The 19,395-nt window shown below is 41.5% G+C and overlaps 2 protein-coding genes across 2 annotated transcripts; one reads left to right on the top strand and one right to left on the bottom strand.

The window, feature by feature from the left end:
- Positions 1-415: 415 nt before the first annotated feature.
- Positions 416-12,670, bottom strand: sgpp2 (sphingosine-1-phosphate phosphatase 2). Its single transcript, XM_067507213.1, has 5 exons — positions 11,332-12,670; positions 10,157-10,318; positions 3,954-4,133; positions 1,881-1,970; positions 416-1,140 (listed from the first exon to the last, which is right to left on the bottom strand). Exons 1-5 carry the CDS (start codon positions 11,551-11,553, stop codon positions 595-597), a joined length of 1,200 nt encoding a protein of 399 aa, XP_067363314.1. The 5' UTR covers positions 11,554-12,670; the 3' UTR covers positions 416-594.
- Positions 12,671-13,301: 631 nt separating this feature from the next.
- Positions 13,302-15,314, top strand: LOC137128739 (RING finger protein 228). Its single transcript, XM_067507214.1, has 2 exons — positions 13,302-14,430; positions 14,536-15,314. Exon 1 carries the CDS (start codon positions 13,656-13,658, stop codon positions 14,424-14,426), a length of 771 nt encoding a protein of 256 aa, XP_067363315.1. The 5' UTR covers positions 13,302-13,655; the 3' UTR covers positions 14,427-14,430; positions 14,536-15,314.
- The last annotated feature ends 4,081 nt before the right edge of the window (positions 15,315-19,395 follow it).

Below are 19,395 nucleotides of genomic sequence, written 5' to 3'. Positions count from 1 at the left end.
GATATTAAAGTGAACTGTGCACAAGCCATCTGGTAAATGAAGTCTGACAGGTACTCCGGCATTCCTTCAAATTGTACTGTAGCAAATGGAGCTTGACTCTTTCATATTTACTTAGTCAAGAACCAACAGTATCCTACAGTAACCAGGCCGGTATGATGTACTAGAGTACGTGTTCTAACCCGCCAAAGTGATTTGCCTTCGAGTTGAATTATGGTTGACACTAAAAGGAAGTTAAACTAGTTTCGATTTTTCTTAACTAGTATGAACTTGTCTGGCTAAAGGTGGAGTTCTCACGTTTGAAAAAGAGAAAGTAAACGTGCTTTTCATGCACATCTGAAATACACACTACTGCAATGTAAAAGTGCCACAAGTCTTGACTACACTGTTAAAATAATCAAACTGAAGTCATTACAGCTCTACTGCTATGAGCAAAAACCTTTATTTGCTTGCTAAGTTACAGGTAAATCACAGCTTTTCTCCTGTGAAACATTCCCAGTGAAAACTGCATATAAAAAATAAATATAAATAAAATAAATGAGGTTTTGCCTTCCAATTTTAGATCAGTCTCTCAGTCACTGCCTGCCAGTCTACTGGTCAAAGCAGCCCCAGCAGAATGAAAACTCTATTAACCAATATAGAATTGACAAGTCCAACAGTTGTGTATGTAGCAAACTTATATGGCACTTCAATTTCTTTCTTCCTCCTGGCACTGTAGTCATTTTTTGCAACCATGTACCATAAATAGAGCACCCGGAGACATAATGTTTTTATTATTTGCCGAGTTCCAACTAATGCCATGACTCCCAGAAGGAAGCGGGCAGCACTTCTTGACAGTGCATTTGCTGTCAGTGTCGGAAGGGGTACAGGTAACACACCCTGAGGCTCAAAAGTCTGGCCAAGCTGCTTGTTCACCCAGTATCCAACGGAGCAACCAGCCCATGCTCCCAGGATAGTGGTGGTGTCTCCCCGCGTAGTGCTGTAATGGTCCAGCTCTGGGTATGTGTAGCTGAGGAACAGGGGCAGTATCAGTGCCACAACAGGGGAGATGAAGCTGGTGAGCTGGAAATGGTCGAAGGTTTCCCAGTAAGGATAGGTGAGGAACATGAGAATGACTGAGATTAAAGCCCCAGAGATCACATCCTGAAAATAGAATAATGTCAAAAATAATATTACTGTTCAAGCAACAGTGTGAAATATATTGAATCTTGCTTGAGATTGAGGCTCATCTTTTTCAAACAAAAAGGTATTTAAATGTGCTTCAGTACAATTTTGCCGCAACTATGAATTTATGATTTACATATATTCATATTCATCATCTCTCTTTTTCCTACATAATTTTTTTAAAATCAGCTCAAACTTTAGCAGTTGTACCCTTTCTGCTCCAGATTTAACCAAATGGTTAAATAATTACTATAACTTTGCCAGAATATTTAACTTTGAGAGTCTGTCAAATCAATCTGGAATAAACTTGTACATTTATGTTAGCATTACCATCAACAGAATTTTGTTTTCTCAGACGAGTACATGTAATTAAAATTTTAGAGTACTTAAGCAAAAACTTCAGGGTGGTACTTGCAGTAGAGTAGGCAAATACTTACACTTTTACTGGAGCATTGACTTTCTGTACTTCTACCACGTCTGTATATTGTACAATGTTAATTTGATCTTTAAAATTAAGATTTTTACATTTCTTTTTTCACCTATTTCCCATATTAATCTTTTACATGAAAAGAAGGCAGCATACTGCAAAGCCCCTGCTGAACTAAGAGCCTTGGATCAAAGCCTCAGACAGTGTAACCCAACACAGGTATGAATAATGAATCTGGTGTTGTGCTTGAATGTTTTAGGTTTAGTGTATCTGTGTGGAAGGACTAGCTCACCAGAACTGAGTGCATGCCAGTGTACAGACGGCTCAGACACACCAAGGATGACAGTGTCACTGCGATCAGCAGACCCACCTCAAACTGGAACTGAAGCACATGAACACACACACACACTTGCATCATTGACCATTTAAAGGACTGTAGAATCCTCACCCACACACATAAGGACATTATGAGTCCCTGATTTTTGGGATGTCCTGCAATGTCCTGTGTCACATGTGTCTAGAATTCTGCACATTCCTCATTGCAGGGAAAAAAAAACACTGGTATGATTTTACTCCAAAAAGTGATCAAATGATCAGCGCATCACTCTTAGTGTTGATGCATAACTCCTCTTTCTGCCACTTGTCCATTCTGCCTGTTTGACGAACTGCCTGTCACTTGCTCCTTTCTCCTTTTACTTCTCTCTACCTTACCTATGGCAGCAGGTTTTGTTCCCACCTCTATTTCAATAACAGTGAGAAGAGAAGCCTTGTGTATTCATTCACCTCCTTCATCCTCCCCTCCTGTGCCTCCCTCCCTCCTCTGTGTCTCTTTTCCTGTCTTTTGCAGCTGGAAGCCTATTCACTGGTAGTTCATGAAGAGAGGTGTTTTTAACAAGTGGCCACAAAGGATGCCAGGAACAGGGGGGGGTCACTCTGTGATTGACTGTCATGACCTATGACCTGCTGACCTGGAACAGGGCGAGTTGCCCTGAGGCCTTGTGGCTATTCACAAGCTTCTAGTCATCCATGCTCTTCTTTTTCAGGGCAGTCTAAAGGGGATTTCAGGAAACAGTTAAGTGCTGTACTGTACATGGGTGTCTCAGTGATGCTAACATGATTTCTATGACCTTGAAAACTGCAGTGTGAAAATAAAAAGTGACGGAGAGTGAGCTGACATAATCTGACAGAAAATCAGTCTGACAACTGTGTAGACCTGCTAACTGACGGACCTACAGTCACTCAGGTCTATATTAAAACACACTGTCTGATTAAAACAGCCGGCGATTAGGCCGTGATTGAGTGTTTTATTGACTTGGCAGCAGCATGTGGGAGAAAGAGGTGAGGAATCTGGAGAAGGTTGTGGGAGGTGGAGACGTGGACTGACAGTCATTGACTCAGTCCAGTCCATCAGAAGACCAAACAGCAGCTCGACGGGTGTGCCTGATGGTGACTGATGGTGACTGCTGGCCCCGCCCCTCCCTGCTCATTGTCCAACAGCTCCGTCATGACTCGCTGATGGACAGCGGGGCCACTCCCTCCATCCCCCTTCACCACCATTGAGGCTCCTAGTGCCTCAAATTCAGCCTCCTTCAACACTCTGCCTTGAGAGAAACTGCTCATTTGGATCGAATAATGCAACACTGGAGCCTCGCTAATCTTAAAGGAATCCAGAAAATTCAATGGCAATTTAATAGCACTGCTAATGGGGTATCTAGTGTCAGAATTTGAGTTCAGCATCCACTTAGCCTAGGCCTCCAAGCTCTAATAAAAGGTGGATGTACATCATTTGAAGCCAGCTATGGTGGTGGATATCATTTTTCATAGTAACGGGCAAAATAACCAGTGACTTTCACTAATATTATCACAGCAACCAATAAAGTCTTTGTGGAGGAGTATTTGATATCACCTCTTCTAATCATAAGACTGATGTTGCAGCTTTTTTAACTAGGTATTTTTAAGGTTTCTGTGCATCCAAGTATAAGATCTTCCATTGTGACTGTTAAGTTAAAATATGACAGGTATCATGAGCAATAAACATATTTCTTAATCTTTTACATGCAAAATTGTGTGTTGACATTTTTAACATAAACATAACAAATCATGTAAAATGACAGTAGTTCTTAGCATTGATAAAAGAAGAGTCTGCAGAGCGTTGAGATAAATATGCTCTCTCCTGTCATGATGACAGTTGATGTTGTGACCTGTTTTGCCAATTCCTAGACAAACTCTATAAAATGTGGTTGAAAGGACAGAAAAGCTGGTTTGAGCTTAGCTGCTGATAATTGTCTAAAAAAATGATTTAATTACTGTAATTAAGAACTGTAGCTTGACCAGAAGGACCGATGAGCTGGTTTGTGATGCTCACCTGTATTCTCGAGGGGGCACTTAGCAGGAAGGTGAAGGAGATGGCGGTGGCAGCCATGGCGTGAGTGGAGGGCAGGCCGTATTCTGCATCGACACGGGTCTCCAGCTTAACCACGGGAGGTGAGAGAGGGCGAGGCAGCTTCAGCACATCCTTCATCACCTGGCCAACATACATAACCAACTACAATAGAATGGACAGTACATGTTACTTAGAAGCAGGATCCCATGGATATCTATTCATGGATATTTGATTTTCCCAAAATTAAAAACACATATACACGCAGACAAAGTTATTGTAGTGTGGGGTCTTCTTTGTGCACTGAATATTATTTAGGAGCATAATTACAATTAATTACGAAAAAAAGGATACTGCAGTATTTGTCTGCAAAAGCAGCAAGAGATGGAAGACGATACAATAATGAGTAGAGAGGGTAAAATCCTCATTAGGCTGTGTTCTAGAACTAAGCACATTCTCTCATAAATAAGTAATCAACGTTCCCATTCGACAACAAAAAAAAAGGGGAATAAGAGAATAGACCCGCCCTCGTACACAGTGCAGATTCTGCAGTCGTACAGTACCAAAATCTGCTGTAAGACACTGAGAATTGTATGAGAGTTTGCTGACACAGCGTGTTGGGCTGCTGTGGTAAGGCTCCTGACAGAATGACATAGTCGGTGCAAGGTGTGTGTGTGTGTGTGTCCTGCTGCTATTCTGTTTCATGAGCTCCCCAGCGGCCCTCAGAGGGGCAGCCTGCTCCAGCTTCAGGTTTATTTAAAGCTCTGTGTTGTATATTTAATGAATGGCTGTCTTAGCAGCGAGGAGCAGGGAGGCAGTGCAAAGAGAGAGAGCAGGACACTAATGTGTGTGTTTAAGCGAGAGAACAGAGAGGCTGTTATTACCATCTCTACTGACACTGTAATCAGAAAATGCTTGTTACCATGGCAAATAATATCAAAGTACATCTGCTGACCTGCTCTAAGTGCAGCAACATGTAGAAACAGAGGGAAAAACATTGAAAGGGACAGAGGCAGAAATTATAATACACAAAATGACAAAAAAAAAATAAAAAAAAATGTCCACTGGAACATCAAAGTCAGAAATATGACTTTAGAGCTTGGCTGCAAAGATGTGCTCCCATTCAGCCACAGGAACATTAGTGAGGACCAGCACTGATGTGGGGAGGTGAGGCCAGACCCACAGTCAGTACAGTATCTATAAATTTTTTCACGATTGTTAACACTGAATCATGGTTGATTTGATTAGACTTTTCTTGTACTACTCAACAGACAGACCCTTTTATGCCAACATGTTAGTAGATCTCTAAGTAATCAAAACAAATTAAATATAAAAACAGAAAATAAGTTATAATTTACCCTTATTGCTAAAACCATTACTGGTGCAGAAGTTATACAAGTCAGTGCAGTGAATGTGTTTCATGTGCAAGAAGGAGACTCGTGAAGGAGGCCACCAAGGCCCTTATGACTCTTCTGAAGGAATTACAAGTTTCTGCAGGTGAGAGGGGAGAGACCATCCCTCTCAAGAGTCAAATGGAAGAAATTTCTATGGTCTGATGAAATTTGTTTGGTCATTGGAAGCTTGTTGGTCATAAGACTTGATGCTATGTTTAGCATAAACCTACAGTAACACTGCATATCCTCACAAACACACCACCAGCAGCATCATAAAGGGAAATCCTGCAGGGAAATCTCATGTAGTCTCGAATAGAAAAATATTTTTTCCAAGCAAGCAGCCAAAGTTAATGTTTTGCTTTGGATGTGAACAGTGCTGCTCACTCACGGTCCCCTGTGCAACCTGACCAAGCTTCAGCGGTTTTGCCAAGAAGAATGGGGAAAATTTGCAGTGACTAGATAAGCTAATCTGACTGAATCCACACGGCAGTTGCTGCTAAAGGTGCATGCACTAAATATTGATTTAAAAGGGCTGAATAGGCCTATTTGTTTCACACTCTAATTACTTTAAGCTTTTCCCCCTACTTTGAATAGTTTTTTGTCCTTTCGGATTATCCCGTAAGCTCATGGCCGCCACAGAAGATCCTTAGTTTGCATGTTGATTTGGCACAGTTTTTACACTGAATGCCCTTCCTTACGTACACAACCCTCCCCAATTTCTTCCGCGTTCAGGACCGGCACTGCGCGGCTGGGGAAGGGAATGGGCTGTCGGGGGTTCAGTTTCCTGCCCAGGGACACTTTGACATGTTGTCAGGAAGAGCAGGACGCCTACCTCAGACCCTGTGCTCGCTGGGTGGCCACTCTACTAACTGACACACTGCTGCTCTTTTTTTCCCCACTTTGATAGAAGTATTTTTCTGCTGTAGAACATTGTAGAAAAACACATCAGAGTGACAACGATTCTATTCTGTAAAAAAATAATAATAATAAAAATGTAAAACTGTTTGTAATGCTGCTAAATGATTTTTTAAATGATTTTTGACTTTGTGTACGGATTTAACAAACATGCTACAGTGTGTTAATTGGTGATCTTAAAAAGAATCTCTTTATGAAAGACACTTACCCACGTTCCCTTGTCTTCCCTAATTAACTCTGGTTTCTTGATAACTGATCCTTCATGATGTAGTTACAGTACTTCACTCCTACTAAAACCACAAACCATTTTGCCTCACACCATCTTCAGGGCTAACCTTTCCCAGTACTTTGGTTTGAAAATAATGTCTGTATTTCAGCCGAAAAGACAAACAAATTGTTATAGTATTGATTAGCAAACTGTTGCGTGCTAAACTAAGATGTTAAACATAGTAACGATGGGGGAAAAAAATAAAATCAGCGCATTAGCAGTAGTACATTAGTATTTGACTCAACAAGTGTCCACATACTTATGGAAGTAATCTCTATCAGCATGAATAAGGTCAACAATAAAATAAATCGTTCTGACAATATTCTTTTCTTTTCCATCTCTCCTCATCATCTGGTCAGTCAATGTAATTTTTTTTTATCCAACAGCTGCATCTGCCCTCACTGTATCTATACACATGCAGTACACAATAAACAGACAATGACACACTCGTTCCTTTGACCCCTTTCATTAACCTCGCCTCTGTATTCATACAACAAACTTTACTGTGTGCACATCATCCCCACCTCTCTGTTTTCACACAATGCTAGTGTTTGCATGATTTGACAGCCCCCCTCCTCCCTCAGACTTGTGCACTTAACACTAACATCAGCTTCAACTGCCCCCAGTAAAGCCACTGCGCCAGTGTCTCATTTGTGTCTTTCTTAGCGTGAGTCACATCAAAGGACCGACCCAGGGACAGTCTGGGTCGAAGAGGAGAGAGGAGTTAACAACGGGCCAGAGAGATACACAGTGATAGTGGAACTGGTGTGTTTGTGTCGGTGTGTTTCCTCATGAATAGGAGTATTGATTGAGATGGGAGCAGCTTTGGACTTTGATCTGTCAACACGTGGTTCATGTGCGGCTTTGTGTTAGTGTGTCTGTGTGTGTTAAAGAGGGTCTACTGCACAGATTATTGTTTGAACAGAGAAAAACACAAGGTGTTGGTTTTGTTCCATGTAGCCACATGATAACTAACTGGTTTTGTTGCTGGTTACTATGTTTGTAATGTGTACCACCCCAGTGACCACAGAGAAACTGTAAAATCAGCTCTGGTCAAGGTATATTAAAATCCTAGGGTTCACAGGTAATCACATCAGGGAATAAGACACATTGTTGTTTTTAAGTGTAGAACTCCTCAACAGCTAATAATACACAGTAGCTTGATTTGGATGAAGGATATTTTGGAGTCCTGCTGCTGCCTACACTCTGAAAGTGAGAAGTATTTTCTCTCTAAATTGTAAGTGTTCCACCAGAATATGACTGTAGTGGCAATATGCCACATCCCCACAGCATGGCTCCTGTAGTTTACTGAAATAACCCTAATAAGGCAACTTATTCTGTTCTTCTTCTGGGCATAGTTTTCCATTTCTTACAATTCTCTGATGTTCTTCATAAACCTGTAGTTATACAATAGTGCTGGTTTGTACACTTTGCTTAGCTGAGTCAGTTCATTTTTCCATTAGTACAAAAAAAAAAAAAGAAAAACACCTGTAATTTATAGCTTATGCATTGTTGATCCTTTTTGTTCTAGACAGTTTAGGCAATTTTAACTTTTAGAGAATCTAAGAAAAAGCTGTGACTGATTTCTATATCCCATACTGTAGACAAATTCTGAGTTTTGGTTACGCGATAAACTGCCTAAACAAAATACACACTTCATAAAAAATACACTTACATTTTCTCCAAGCCAAGTTTAGCTGGCAGTAGGGGACAACGTATGTTCAATATGTCCAATCAAGCTATTTTAGTCAAACCAAAAGAATAAAAAACATATACAAAAATGACACGTTATTTGTCGGCTGTGTACAACATTTAATGTCCACGAATTAAACTTGCCCGATGTTGGGTGTGTAAACATAGCTCACTCTTATGTTCCAACACAGAGTTTTACATAAATAATATGCTAAGGGGCATGTACCCTTCCTCCAAATAACTATCCCACCATGTGATGCTCTGTGGTTTACAGCTGTAAAACAGAGTAGCATGTGAATGAGTGAATGATTTCAGGGACAGTCATTGTTATTTTGTAGTTATTATGCATTAAATGTATTTGTTTATGCAATAAACATAGTTTTATGTGTAGTAAACAAGTATGTTTATCTTGTAAGTATATTGTATTTATTGTAAAAATAAGTACATCTACCAAGTTTCCTGAAGTTTCTGCTTCGCTACGTGGGTCTTCATTCTTGCGTTAATACAGTCCTTTACTTAAATAGGAGCTCTTCACTTGTTAGGAACAAGATCATTTTTGTTCCAAATCACTATCACTGCAAACAATTTAGGTTAACAGATCAATATCACCAAGTGGTGGAAACTCGACAGGCTCCTTTCTAAACACACTTTAAATCTTAGTGTTTGCCCTTTGTCTCAGTATGTAAAGCACATCTTAAAATGTGTCTTTCAAACAGCACAGTGGGTGTATGATTTACATATTACGACCCCAGAGTAACCACAAACAACACTGTTATGTAATTCATGGCCATATGGTAAATGACAGCCATTGTTTTCTAAGTCAACCAAAGTCACCCTGTAAGTAAAAGCAACAGAGTGTAGTGAAGGACACAGAGGTACGTGTGTAGCTTATAATGTGTGCGTCTTGAATGAGCCTGTAATGTGTTTGCGCTAACATACAAGTCTTAAGTTGCATAAATACACTTGAGTTATTGACATGAAGAGTTTGAGGGAGACAGAGGAGAGGGGAGAGAGAGTGAATAGCCCTCCATGAACCTTAGATAACTTCACCAGCACAATGGCAGGGCCCTGTTAAAAGTTCCAAGTGCGGGGCGACAGCCCTGAGGGCTGACGGGACCAAATGGACCAGAGAGAGAAAGCTCAGTGTGCTGATGAGGCCAATAAAACACTCTGCTCTTAGACCTGGAGGGAGGAGAACACAAAGTAAAGCTGGTAATATCTAACTACAAGGAGGGCAATAAATGTGTTTAGAAGGGGAGTGTGTGCATGTATGTGTGTACTGGCATTATTGTGTGTTTGCAAGAAGTTCAAACGAGGGCCTAGTGCAGCCAGGATGCCAGAAGAATGGTATCTCTCCCCCTGAGGGGCCAAACAAGGGGTTCAGACACAGGGCACCCACAAAGTGCTTAGGGCAGGGACACAAAGGGCACAAAAACACATCACACACTCTGCAGGAGTGAGGGCACATGGCTGCCTGCGTCTGTCTGTGTGTCTCTACAAGTGTCAAATGCTTTCCCTCTGTGATCACATTTGACATGTTTTTAGGGTCTCTTGTCATAATGTGCTGGTTTATGTCAGAATAAACATCTAAAGGGGAGATTCTAGAATGTTTCCACTAATGTGTCCTCATGTGTGGCCCCTCTCACCATGTCAGGGCCCCCGGTCACGTTGGCCCCAGTGGCCCCAAGGCCTGGGGATATATGGACAGGGTGGTGTCAGACACAGGTCACAAAAAGGGGAGAGGGATGAAAGGAGGTTGAAAGGTGAAGAGAGGAAGACAGAAATGCAGAGAGAAGAGAGGTGGCATTGTGGAACAGACAGACATCAGACTAAAGACTTGCGTCTGAGCATGTGGAGGTGATCTGAATGACATGATCACACACAAACACACACATTCTGTCTATAAAGATGTGACTTACTGTCCACATGTTGACGAGGCGTCGGCACAGGAATGGGTCCAGGTTCCAGTGAATGCAGGGCAGACAGGTGATGTAGAAAATTTCATGCCCCAGTCCTGCTGAGAACAGGAAGAGGAAGTGCAGCAGCCAGTTCCTCACTTCATAATGAGGCTTACTGCAGCTCTACAGAGAACAAACACATATCAACACAACATATAATGGAAACAGGGTTGGCTCCAGGAACCCAGATAAAGATTAAAAATCTTAATCTTGTTTGAAAGTTCTTTGCAGTTTACCAGCCACAGCATACATAATTTTGTTAAGTGATAAGGAAACACACCAACTAATACCAAACAAAGGCTACTGTCATCGTGTTTACCTGGAAAATTCCTCTTTTCAGGAAGACCTCTTTAAATTAATTCTAGCAATTTAAAATAGCACCTCCATGGAGTTATTCAACTCACGAGACACTACTTTTATATAAAGAATAGTCAAAATCAAAGTAGCAGAGGAGGAGATTTTCAAATAGCTCTCCAAACACTACATTTCCTACAGTGCAACAGATTAGTGTCTTCCATTTCCTTTAAAATGCCCACTTCTTTCATACTGCAACATCATAGTCATCATCATCAGGGTTATGTTTTTGACCAGTCAGCCTTGTCACTTGCTCCTAATAGAGACAAATAGCAGCTGGAGCTCCACAAGCATATATCACTGTTTTGTGATATATGCTTTTGTGTATCAATACATATAAAACAATGTGCTCAACGGTAGCCTATCGGCAGCTAAATCAGTTGAGATTATCAGTGAATCCACAGTCTACATTCTTAAGCCAGAGAGTAACTTGACTTTGCCTTCACTTTAGCAGACAAAGCAATGTAAACATTCAGAGACTGGCTGTGAGGAGATGAGGATCAGGTGGCTGACAAACGCCCAGACAAACGAGAAAAGCCAGTCACACTTTGGTTTGCGTAATCTGTCAATAAAACTCTAAAATCCTTTTATCCTCACGCTTGTTGATAGCATATAGTAGACTTGCAGTGTGTGTGTTTAAAATTAACCTTCTTTAAAAATTTGACAGTTATAAAGACAGACACTATGGTGCTCTGATACAGACTTTTTGTCTCAAATTAAAATTGGCTCAGTCACGATCAGTGAGGCTACTAGTTTTAATAATAACGCTGTGCGTGACTTACATCACATCCACTCTCTTTGTATTTATAGTTTGAATTGTTGTCCTGGTGGTCAACTCTTCCCTTCAGCTGCCCACGTGGTTTGTCGGCGTATTCCGGGGTCCCCAAAGGAGCGCGCGTGCTCCCTTGGCTGTGACGCGCGGAATCGACAAGGAAGAGTCCGCATCGTCTCTGAAACCGGGCCACGAGCTCCGGGTCATGGAGGTAAGTCAAGAGCTCCAGCATGGCAGGTGAAAAAGAGCAGATGCAGGCAAATGCGGATTTCCTTAGCAGTAAAGGTGATTATCCCCAAGGCGAGGGTGCAGAGCTGTGTACAGGTGAGGCAGCCGGGCCACAGGTGAGCGCACAGGGCGGGGCTGTGAGGGGTGGGGCAGGACGACTTGGCTTATTCGACCTCTAGCTCTGGATTGTTCAGGTTTAATCAAAAATATTTACAGAAAACACGAGGACGATTTGGTCCATATTCAGGACTGTAGGTCATTTGTGTTTATTTGTTTGTTGCTTATTTGTTTTTCTACTTTACATTTCTGGGAACTTTAAGGTGGTGAGTTCATTGGTCCTAAACTGTGGTTCCACATGAGATATGATATAAAAATAATATTAGAAATTAGGTCATTTAGAGTGGTGCTTTCATCTGCTCAGATCATTCTGCAATGCTTTTATAGTTCCTTTGGATAATTTTCCAGGAAATACATAAAATGCCCATTTTTAATCATTAATCTTCAACTCTTAGTCTTCTGATCCTGCTGTTTCTTTCCTTTTAGAGCTATTTTTGAAGCATGAACAAGTTAATATACTAGAGTCGACGCTGAATGACTGAACTCAAGGCTTTGGAAGTGCTTCAACCAAAATACAAATGATTAATTGGACAAAATGCAACTACATGGTGAATAATTTTTAAAATGAGTTTCCACCACATAGTGAGACTAATCCTGATGTATCAGCAATGATCCATACGAAAGATCTCTGATCTGACCCATCTTTTTTATGCTCAAATATACGATTGAATGCATCTGATCAGAGATATTTATTTTGTGGTATGAACATATTTTATCAATTTCTGCAAGTATAGGCTACCATAATTTTTATTTTTGGGCCTGAAAATAACACTTACAAACACTTAGTGTGTGTTATTACTCCAGCAGATATGTGCCATCATTTGTACAGCAAACAGCAATGCTGTTAATCCACCATTGACTTAATAGGTGGAACTGTAACAACCACCTCAGCAAAGGACCAGATTTATTTATCTTCATACCTATAAGCAGAAAGTAAATGTTACCTGGAAGCTTTTCATTTCTTATGTGGTGGCAATGTTTTCACCATTGCTTGTGGTTTTTAGCCACATTAAAATCGCTTCAACGTTCATGTTTGAAATCATTTAACGTTAACATCAGTGAGTATGTGATTTGTCAGGTTAGTTTTTATTCATTACCTCTGCCTGTCTCCAATCTCCCTCTCTCAAAAATTATTGTTCGAACCTCTGTACCACTCTTCACTACTTAAACTAGTGATGAATCTTATTTTAAGGTGGAGTATCTCAGTTTACTTTGCAGTGTTTCACAAACCAAATCTACACTTGAAAAAGTCTTCTAATAAATAAGAGACCATACATAACATGATTGAGACAGTGACCCTTTTAAAATGGTCTCGCTGCTGAAGCTCAGTTCTCCTTCTTTAATGCAATGAACGGGTAAATAAGAGGCTCCTATCGACTGTAGGCCATGTGTGCGCTTGTTCAGAGGTTTCGCTGGTGTACTTGTGTGAGTATAACAGGAAACCGTGAATTGACAGCCACATTTGACCAAATGAGCGCATCCTATTGTCCAACATGTTCTACGTAATTGTGAACGAGCATGGTTGCCATAGCTGCTCCCTGCACACCGAGCTCTGAAAACAATAACAACAACACACTCCCCAACAGATCAACACACATCACTGCCTCTCTCTCTCTCTCTCTCTCTCTCTCTCTCTCTCTCTCTCTCTCTCTCTCTCTCTCTCTCTCTCTCTCTCTCTCTCATTCTCTTATTTGCGGGATGCTCGGAGTCTGTGGATGCTTCGGAGTCACCGCCATTACATCATCTGTTCCCGCACAGCCGAACACCAAATGGGAGCTGTTTAATATTTAAAATGGATCCCGATCTTTAAGCCAAAACAGCAAGAGAGGCGTAAGAGAGGCTGCGGGGATTATAACAACACATAAACAATGTCGGCGGGGATGATGGCGATTCAATGAACAGGGAGGAGAGGAGGGGGAGAGGAGGAGAGACGTGCACCGTCATCAGCATCTGTCCGCCAGCTCCCTTTGTGTTCACCGAAGAGTGTGAATGGCGAAAGATGACATGGCAGAGGTAGATTTGGCATCAAACGGAGCGGAACCCCCTGGCGAGAGCTCCTCGGCGTTTCCCTACGAGGAGTACGAATGCAAAATCTGTTACAATTACTTCGACCTTGACCGCCGGGCTCCGAAGATCTTGGAGTGCCTGCACACGTTTTGCGAGGAGTGCCTGAACACGCTTCACCTCCGGGAGGAGCGGCCATGGCGCATCAGCTGCCCCATCTGCCGCCACCGGACTCCAGTGCCGGATTATCGGATACAAAACCTGCCCAATAACACCAAGGTGACGGAGGATTTCCCGCTCTACATCGACTCGGACCCCCTGCCTCAGGACGCTCTGCCCCCGTACCCTCCCCCGCTGCACCCGGCTCTGGTCGCACTTCGCCGCGAGGAGGCATCGGGGGCGTCCAGCGTCAGCCAGGCGACCCCGTCCACCACCGTGTCCACGGCCACGACCCTCTCCCAGGATTCGGTGCGCTACGATAGTTGTCAGAGCTGCAAGAGAGTGGCGCTGACCACCGGCTGCGTCTGCGTGATCTTCTCCTTTTTGTCCATGCTGGTGCTGCTGTTCATGGGCCTGATCTTTGTGCACAGTCACAGCATTCCTCCCTCTCCGGCCGGACCCATTTGCTTGTCGGTTGCCAGCATCCTGGCCATGTTCTCGGTGGTCGTCACATGGCTCATCTGCTGGCTCAAATACAGACCGGACCACGAGACAGGCCGATCATCCGCCACCAGTAATTCGCGGAGAAACGCCTGACAGGGTGCTGGCTCTGAGCATTGATGGAGATGTTGTGCTTTGATTGTGTGATTATGTACATAGTACTATCAGCTGGCACTCCTAACCCGGCTCCTTTTCTTTTTTCTAGGCATAAATCTCGTCCAAATGGCCTTTCATCATTATAGCAAACACCCAAAGGCCTTGATGTTGTTTGGAGCAATAGGCCAATATGATCCTTGATAATCTTTTCCTTAAATTATGCACTTGAATTTGCAGGAGACCCAGTTAACTGGGCATCTCGGTGAGTGAACTTAAGTCTTAGACCCTGGTGTTGGTCTAAGCAGTGTCTGGGTTGATGACGGAATGTGAAGTGCTCATTTCCAGGGTTTGGCACGCTCCCTAATCTTATCTTACTAAATAATATGCATATTTCACTATACCACTCATTGTATGAGGACTCTCCATGATGATTCACTCATATCTAAACAAAGCACTATTCTACTGTAAAGATATTTGGCAACGTTCACTTTTCAGGTTTCAGGTAATGGACGGATTTTTATGGAGGCTTATGCATTTACGTGTAAAGCCCCTTCAATGTCATCAAGAACCCACAATCCAAACTGTAAATACTCCACAGAGAAGTGGTGAGTGGTACCAGATAGATGTGATCAGCTTTTCTTGAAGACCTTTCTAATCCGTGTGCTTTAACTTACCCTACAGGATGGCACTGTTTCCATTCTTACAATGAAAATGCACCTTTAAAGGGATTCAAAAGCATAGCTTGTGATTTCGATCCTGTGTTTGGCTACTTTTGTGCATGTTACCCCACTGAAAGGTCGAGACTTTTTGTTTTTGTTTTTTCTTAACTGAAGGGATAGAGTGTCTCCTGACTCGTGTGCCTCACCTTGTTGCTGAATTAAGCAAAACTTCACTGTAATCACAGGCCTACTGCCGCTGACAGCCCCCAGCTGGGCCGGGAATTCCTTCCCCCCGTCACATCATTTACACAGCAGAAATTAAAGACAGGGTTTCAAAATGGAGCACCTTTTTTATACCTATATAATGTGGGGGTTTTGCACCTGACTTTGAAGAAAAGTCAAACAGATATGTGTCTATAAGTATTATAACAGGTATAATCCAGGCTAAAGTCTCATCTTCAGCTGCTTCCAAGTTAAAGGTAACTCCTCTGCTTCCTTCAGAACTACATATGAGAGTCCAATGATCCATTGTTACATGTGCAATATGGTTCTGGTTCCTCTAAGATTGTCAGGATTCATAATTATCTATGGAAACACAGAGGGCCTCATGAGCTGTAGCAGAAACTAGAAAGCGCAAATCCATACAGTCAGTTCCTTCACTAGCACAATTCAAAAGTTCACTTTATGGGTGTGCCCCCCGCCCCCCCCCAAAAAACACGTTGCAAATCACAAAAAACTACTGAATTAACTTTTTAAATAAATGAACTTCAGACATACAAGCTGAAACACAATGGCCTACGGTGATCCGACGTATTATGAATATTACTGTGAAACGTTATTATGTGTATGTAATCCTCGTTACAATCTATACAATTATTTATTTATAATTCTTGAATATGGCAAAAAGTGATACCTTATTTATGGCGCAATGTAAAACCCTCAAGCTGACAAATGTGATGTGGTCCGTGGAGCATGTGAATTGCACTTGTGTGTTATGCCCTGGCTCCCAGACCTCGCTGACAGCACTTAGAAAAGAATTCAGAGAATGATTTGGACACCAGGTGGTTTTAAGCCAAGTGCTTGCCTTTGCAGAGTTATGTTATCCCTACCTCACTGCATGGGGTAAAAGGCAAAAACAAACACAGCTGAACATGAATCTGAAACCCCTCCAGTCTGATTACCATGCTTGTTTCTATCACACCGCTCAACCTTTTTCCAACTTCTGGCACTTTCACCCTCTTATTTGACACAAGTAATGGGGTATACCTTTTGACAAATGTAATCATATTGTATTTATTTCAGAGGACCTAGAATATCTTGTTGGTTTTTATGAGAATCTGTGGTTGTTGTTTAAGTACCAAATTGTATTTGCACAGAGAAATGTTCTTTTATGTGCTGTTTTACATACATAAACACATTTCAGTAATAAAGGAAACATGAATACCCATTGCATGCATCATTCGTCTCAGTATAGTGGAGCCAACAGCTGACAGACAGGCCTGTTACCAAGGCTGTGTTTTGTCACTCCTGCTCTTACATAATGACTGGTATTAACCTGAACATGAGCCAAATCGAGACATTTAGCGTCATGCTGTGCAGCACACATGCCCCCTACTGGCAGACATGGGACGCTACATGCTGTCAAACCGGGAAATCCCTCCCCTCAGTGTCAACGTGGTTGCATTTCTCACGTAGGTTGACTTGTGTAAACTGCTGGTGGCTAAAGCTTGATTAAAAGTAAATACATTTTTCAATATGGGCCGAATGCTGATGTCCTTTTAATATCACAGACCGGGATTTGTCATATGTGAGCAGCTGCCCATACAACACTCCCTCTGTATTTGACTTAAATTAAACCATTCAGCAGCAAAAGTTCTCCTCATAGAAAAACAGAATAGATAAAAACCGGTGTTGACCATTCACCATTTAATCACTGGTTACTATTTAGGACTTGCATGCTGTACAACATATATTAACCAGAAGTTCCAGACCCTCTAAGTTTATGCTGTCACATAGTCTATTTATTCAAATAATAACACCATGCAAACAGATCCCTGTTAATTGATTGGTCAGCACCACACTAAAGCCTGTTGTGTCATGGTCTAGCTGCATTTTTTAGTTATAGCTACAGTTGCACCAATTAATTTAGTTTTAAGGAAAATGTGTTTACAATTATCCATCACAAAAATATAAAATAAAAATTAGACATCGACAAAACATGATGCTAGAGTGATGAATAATACAAATGTAGCTCTCCTTCAACATTCTTCACTTCAGAACATTTCAACATACTTCCTAATATTAATTACACTTACTTTTCAGTATTGTATCATATTTCTATATTACTTTCTTTTTACTATTTTTATTTGTATTGCAACGTCACAAGCTGGTTGACGTCATCTACACGACCGCAGGGAAACTCTCTGCCTGTTCAGTTTTGTGTAAATACTACTGGACCCACATTGTGAAACACTCAAAACTTAAACCATTAACCTGTAAACATTGGTTAAGAACTAAAAAATGTGAAGCCATCCAGATATAGCTGGATCCAGCTATAGGGAAATATTAACCCTAAAGAATGTCTGCAGATAAAAATTATATATATTTATATTTGGCACCATAACGTCAGTACACTCATTGAGAAAGTAACATATTATTAACGTGTTATCAGAAAACGTCAAATAAGCTCACTCTATATCCCCACCGATATAGGCTACACATCATAGGTTCTTGGGAATTTATTTGAGTAACAATAAATTGTTACACATTACTGATGCATTAATGTGTAAGCAACATTTTCATGCTGTGGAGCTAATTGTAAAAACCTAATTTGATCATGCATTGTTGTTAGTCTTTAACTGAAAAGTTACTACTTACTACCAAGTCCACTGATGCGGGCCGATGAAGTAAATAGGACAGCATATGTATGTTTTCTTGTAGTGCGAGTGGGAATTTATAGTCATAAACCCTTTTTGAGTCCCTCCTTTGGTGTATTAATTTTTACCCTAATAGGTCATGTAGCAGCTAAAACTAATCGATTTGAAAAAAAAAAAGGCTTTATGAATGGCCTCCACGCAGAACATGTGATGCAACTAATTTATTTCTCATCAAGCGAGAGTTCTGACTTTGAATTTCATCCCCCGGTAATGGATTGGACACGGAGATTCGGTGTCGCTTTTAAAGAAAGGACCGAGGTATGTATCATGCCTCTCTCTGTTTTCCATTTGCCTGTTATATCCAATTTCAGTAAGATTACTGACACTCCCAAATTGTCACGTTCGTCAGCGTAAAGAGCGATGCGTTTTTCCCTTTTAGTAAACAGATGCGAAAAAGGCAAGTGGCCTAAACAGCAGCCTAACTTCCACACACAGTCTTTATGGTCTAACGTATAATGAAATTCACAAATTATCCTCAAATGTTATTGAAAATATTCGACCACATAATTTTGTTCTTTTAGTTATTTTACCACAGTCGTAAATGAAGAATTCCGCACAGGTTATCTGGGTTATTAGAGAGAAATCAGCTCAAAACAAACTCAAATTTCCGCTTTCTTTGATGCCATGTCCTGACAACTGGCAGGATTCATTCATCTCAGCGTATGATAATAATCTGCCAGAATATAATGACATCCTTTTTAGCAGGTGAAAGACCCCCCGTTTCCCATGCTTATTTTAAACCCAGAGTCCACCCATTGTCCGTGCGCGTTTTTGACAGCAAACACAACATCTGAAGTGAGCTTTTACAAAAGCCATTAAAAGAGGCGAATGTTAATTGAAACCTAGTTAGCCCCTGGGATATCTCTCCCCCGCGCAAATGAAGGTGGATGACAGTGACTGCAGAGGCCCCGGTCGGGGGCCACGTTAATGCTCCCGTAGCCCATAGGTGAGGGGGTTGAGACATGAAAGGGCTGTTCAGGTGCTGAGGTTTTCTACAGCTTTATTTTGAATGATTCACACAAATGTTTTGGGTCTTTCCTCGCAGGCGTCCAACAAACCCCGAGTCAGAAACAGCATTTACAACCGTACTTTAATTCACGGAATAATTTCTCTTTAAACCTGGATCATTCATTCATAGTCAGCTTTCATTCCTACTTGCTCTCACGTTGATTATGCATCTACCAATTTGCTTTTTTGTCTTGGATGCCTTGATTACAAGTCAACTGCCGCCACATGAGGTTAAACACCAGCTGACTGACACGAGTGAGGTTTGACCCAGCTGCTGGCCTGTCTATGTCTAAACTCAAGAATTAAAGTATATTAAATTTACGGCAATTATATTTGAATCGGACTGTTTTGCAGCCAAACAACCTG

This window comes from Channa argus, chromosome 6, assembly GCF_033026475.1.
Source record: "Channa argus isolate prfri chromosome 6, Channa argus male v1.0, whole genome shotgun sequence".
In the NCBI taxonomy this organism is placed as follows: domain Eukaryota; kingdom Metazoa; phylum Chordata; class Actinopteri; order Anabantiformes; family Channidae; genus Channa; species Channa argus.
This window is presented reverse-complemented; position numbering and strand designations above follow the sequence as displayed.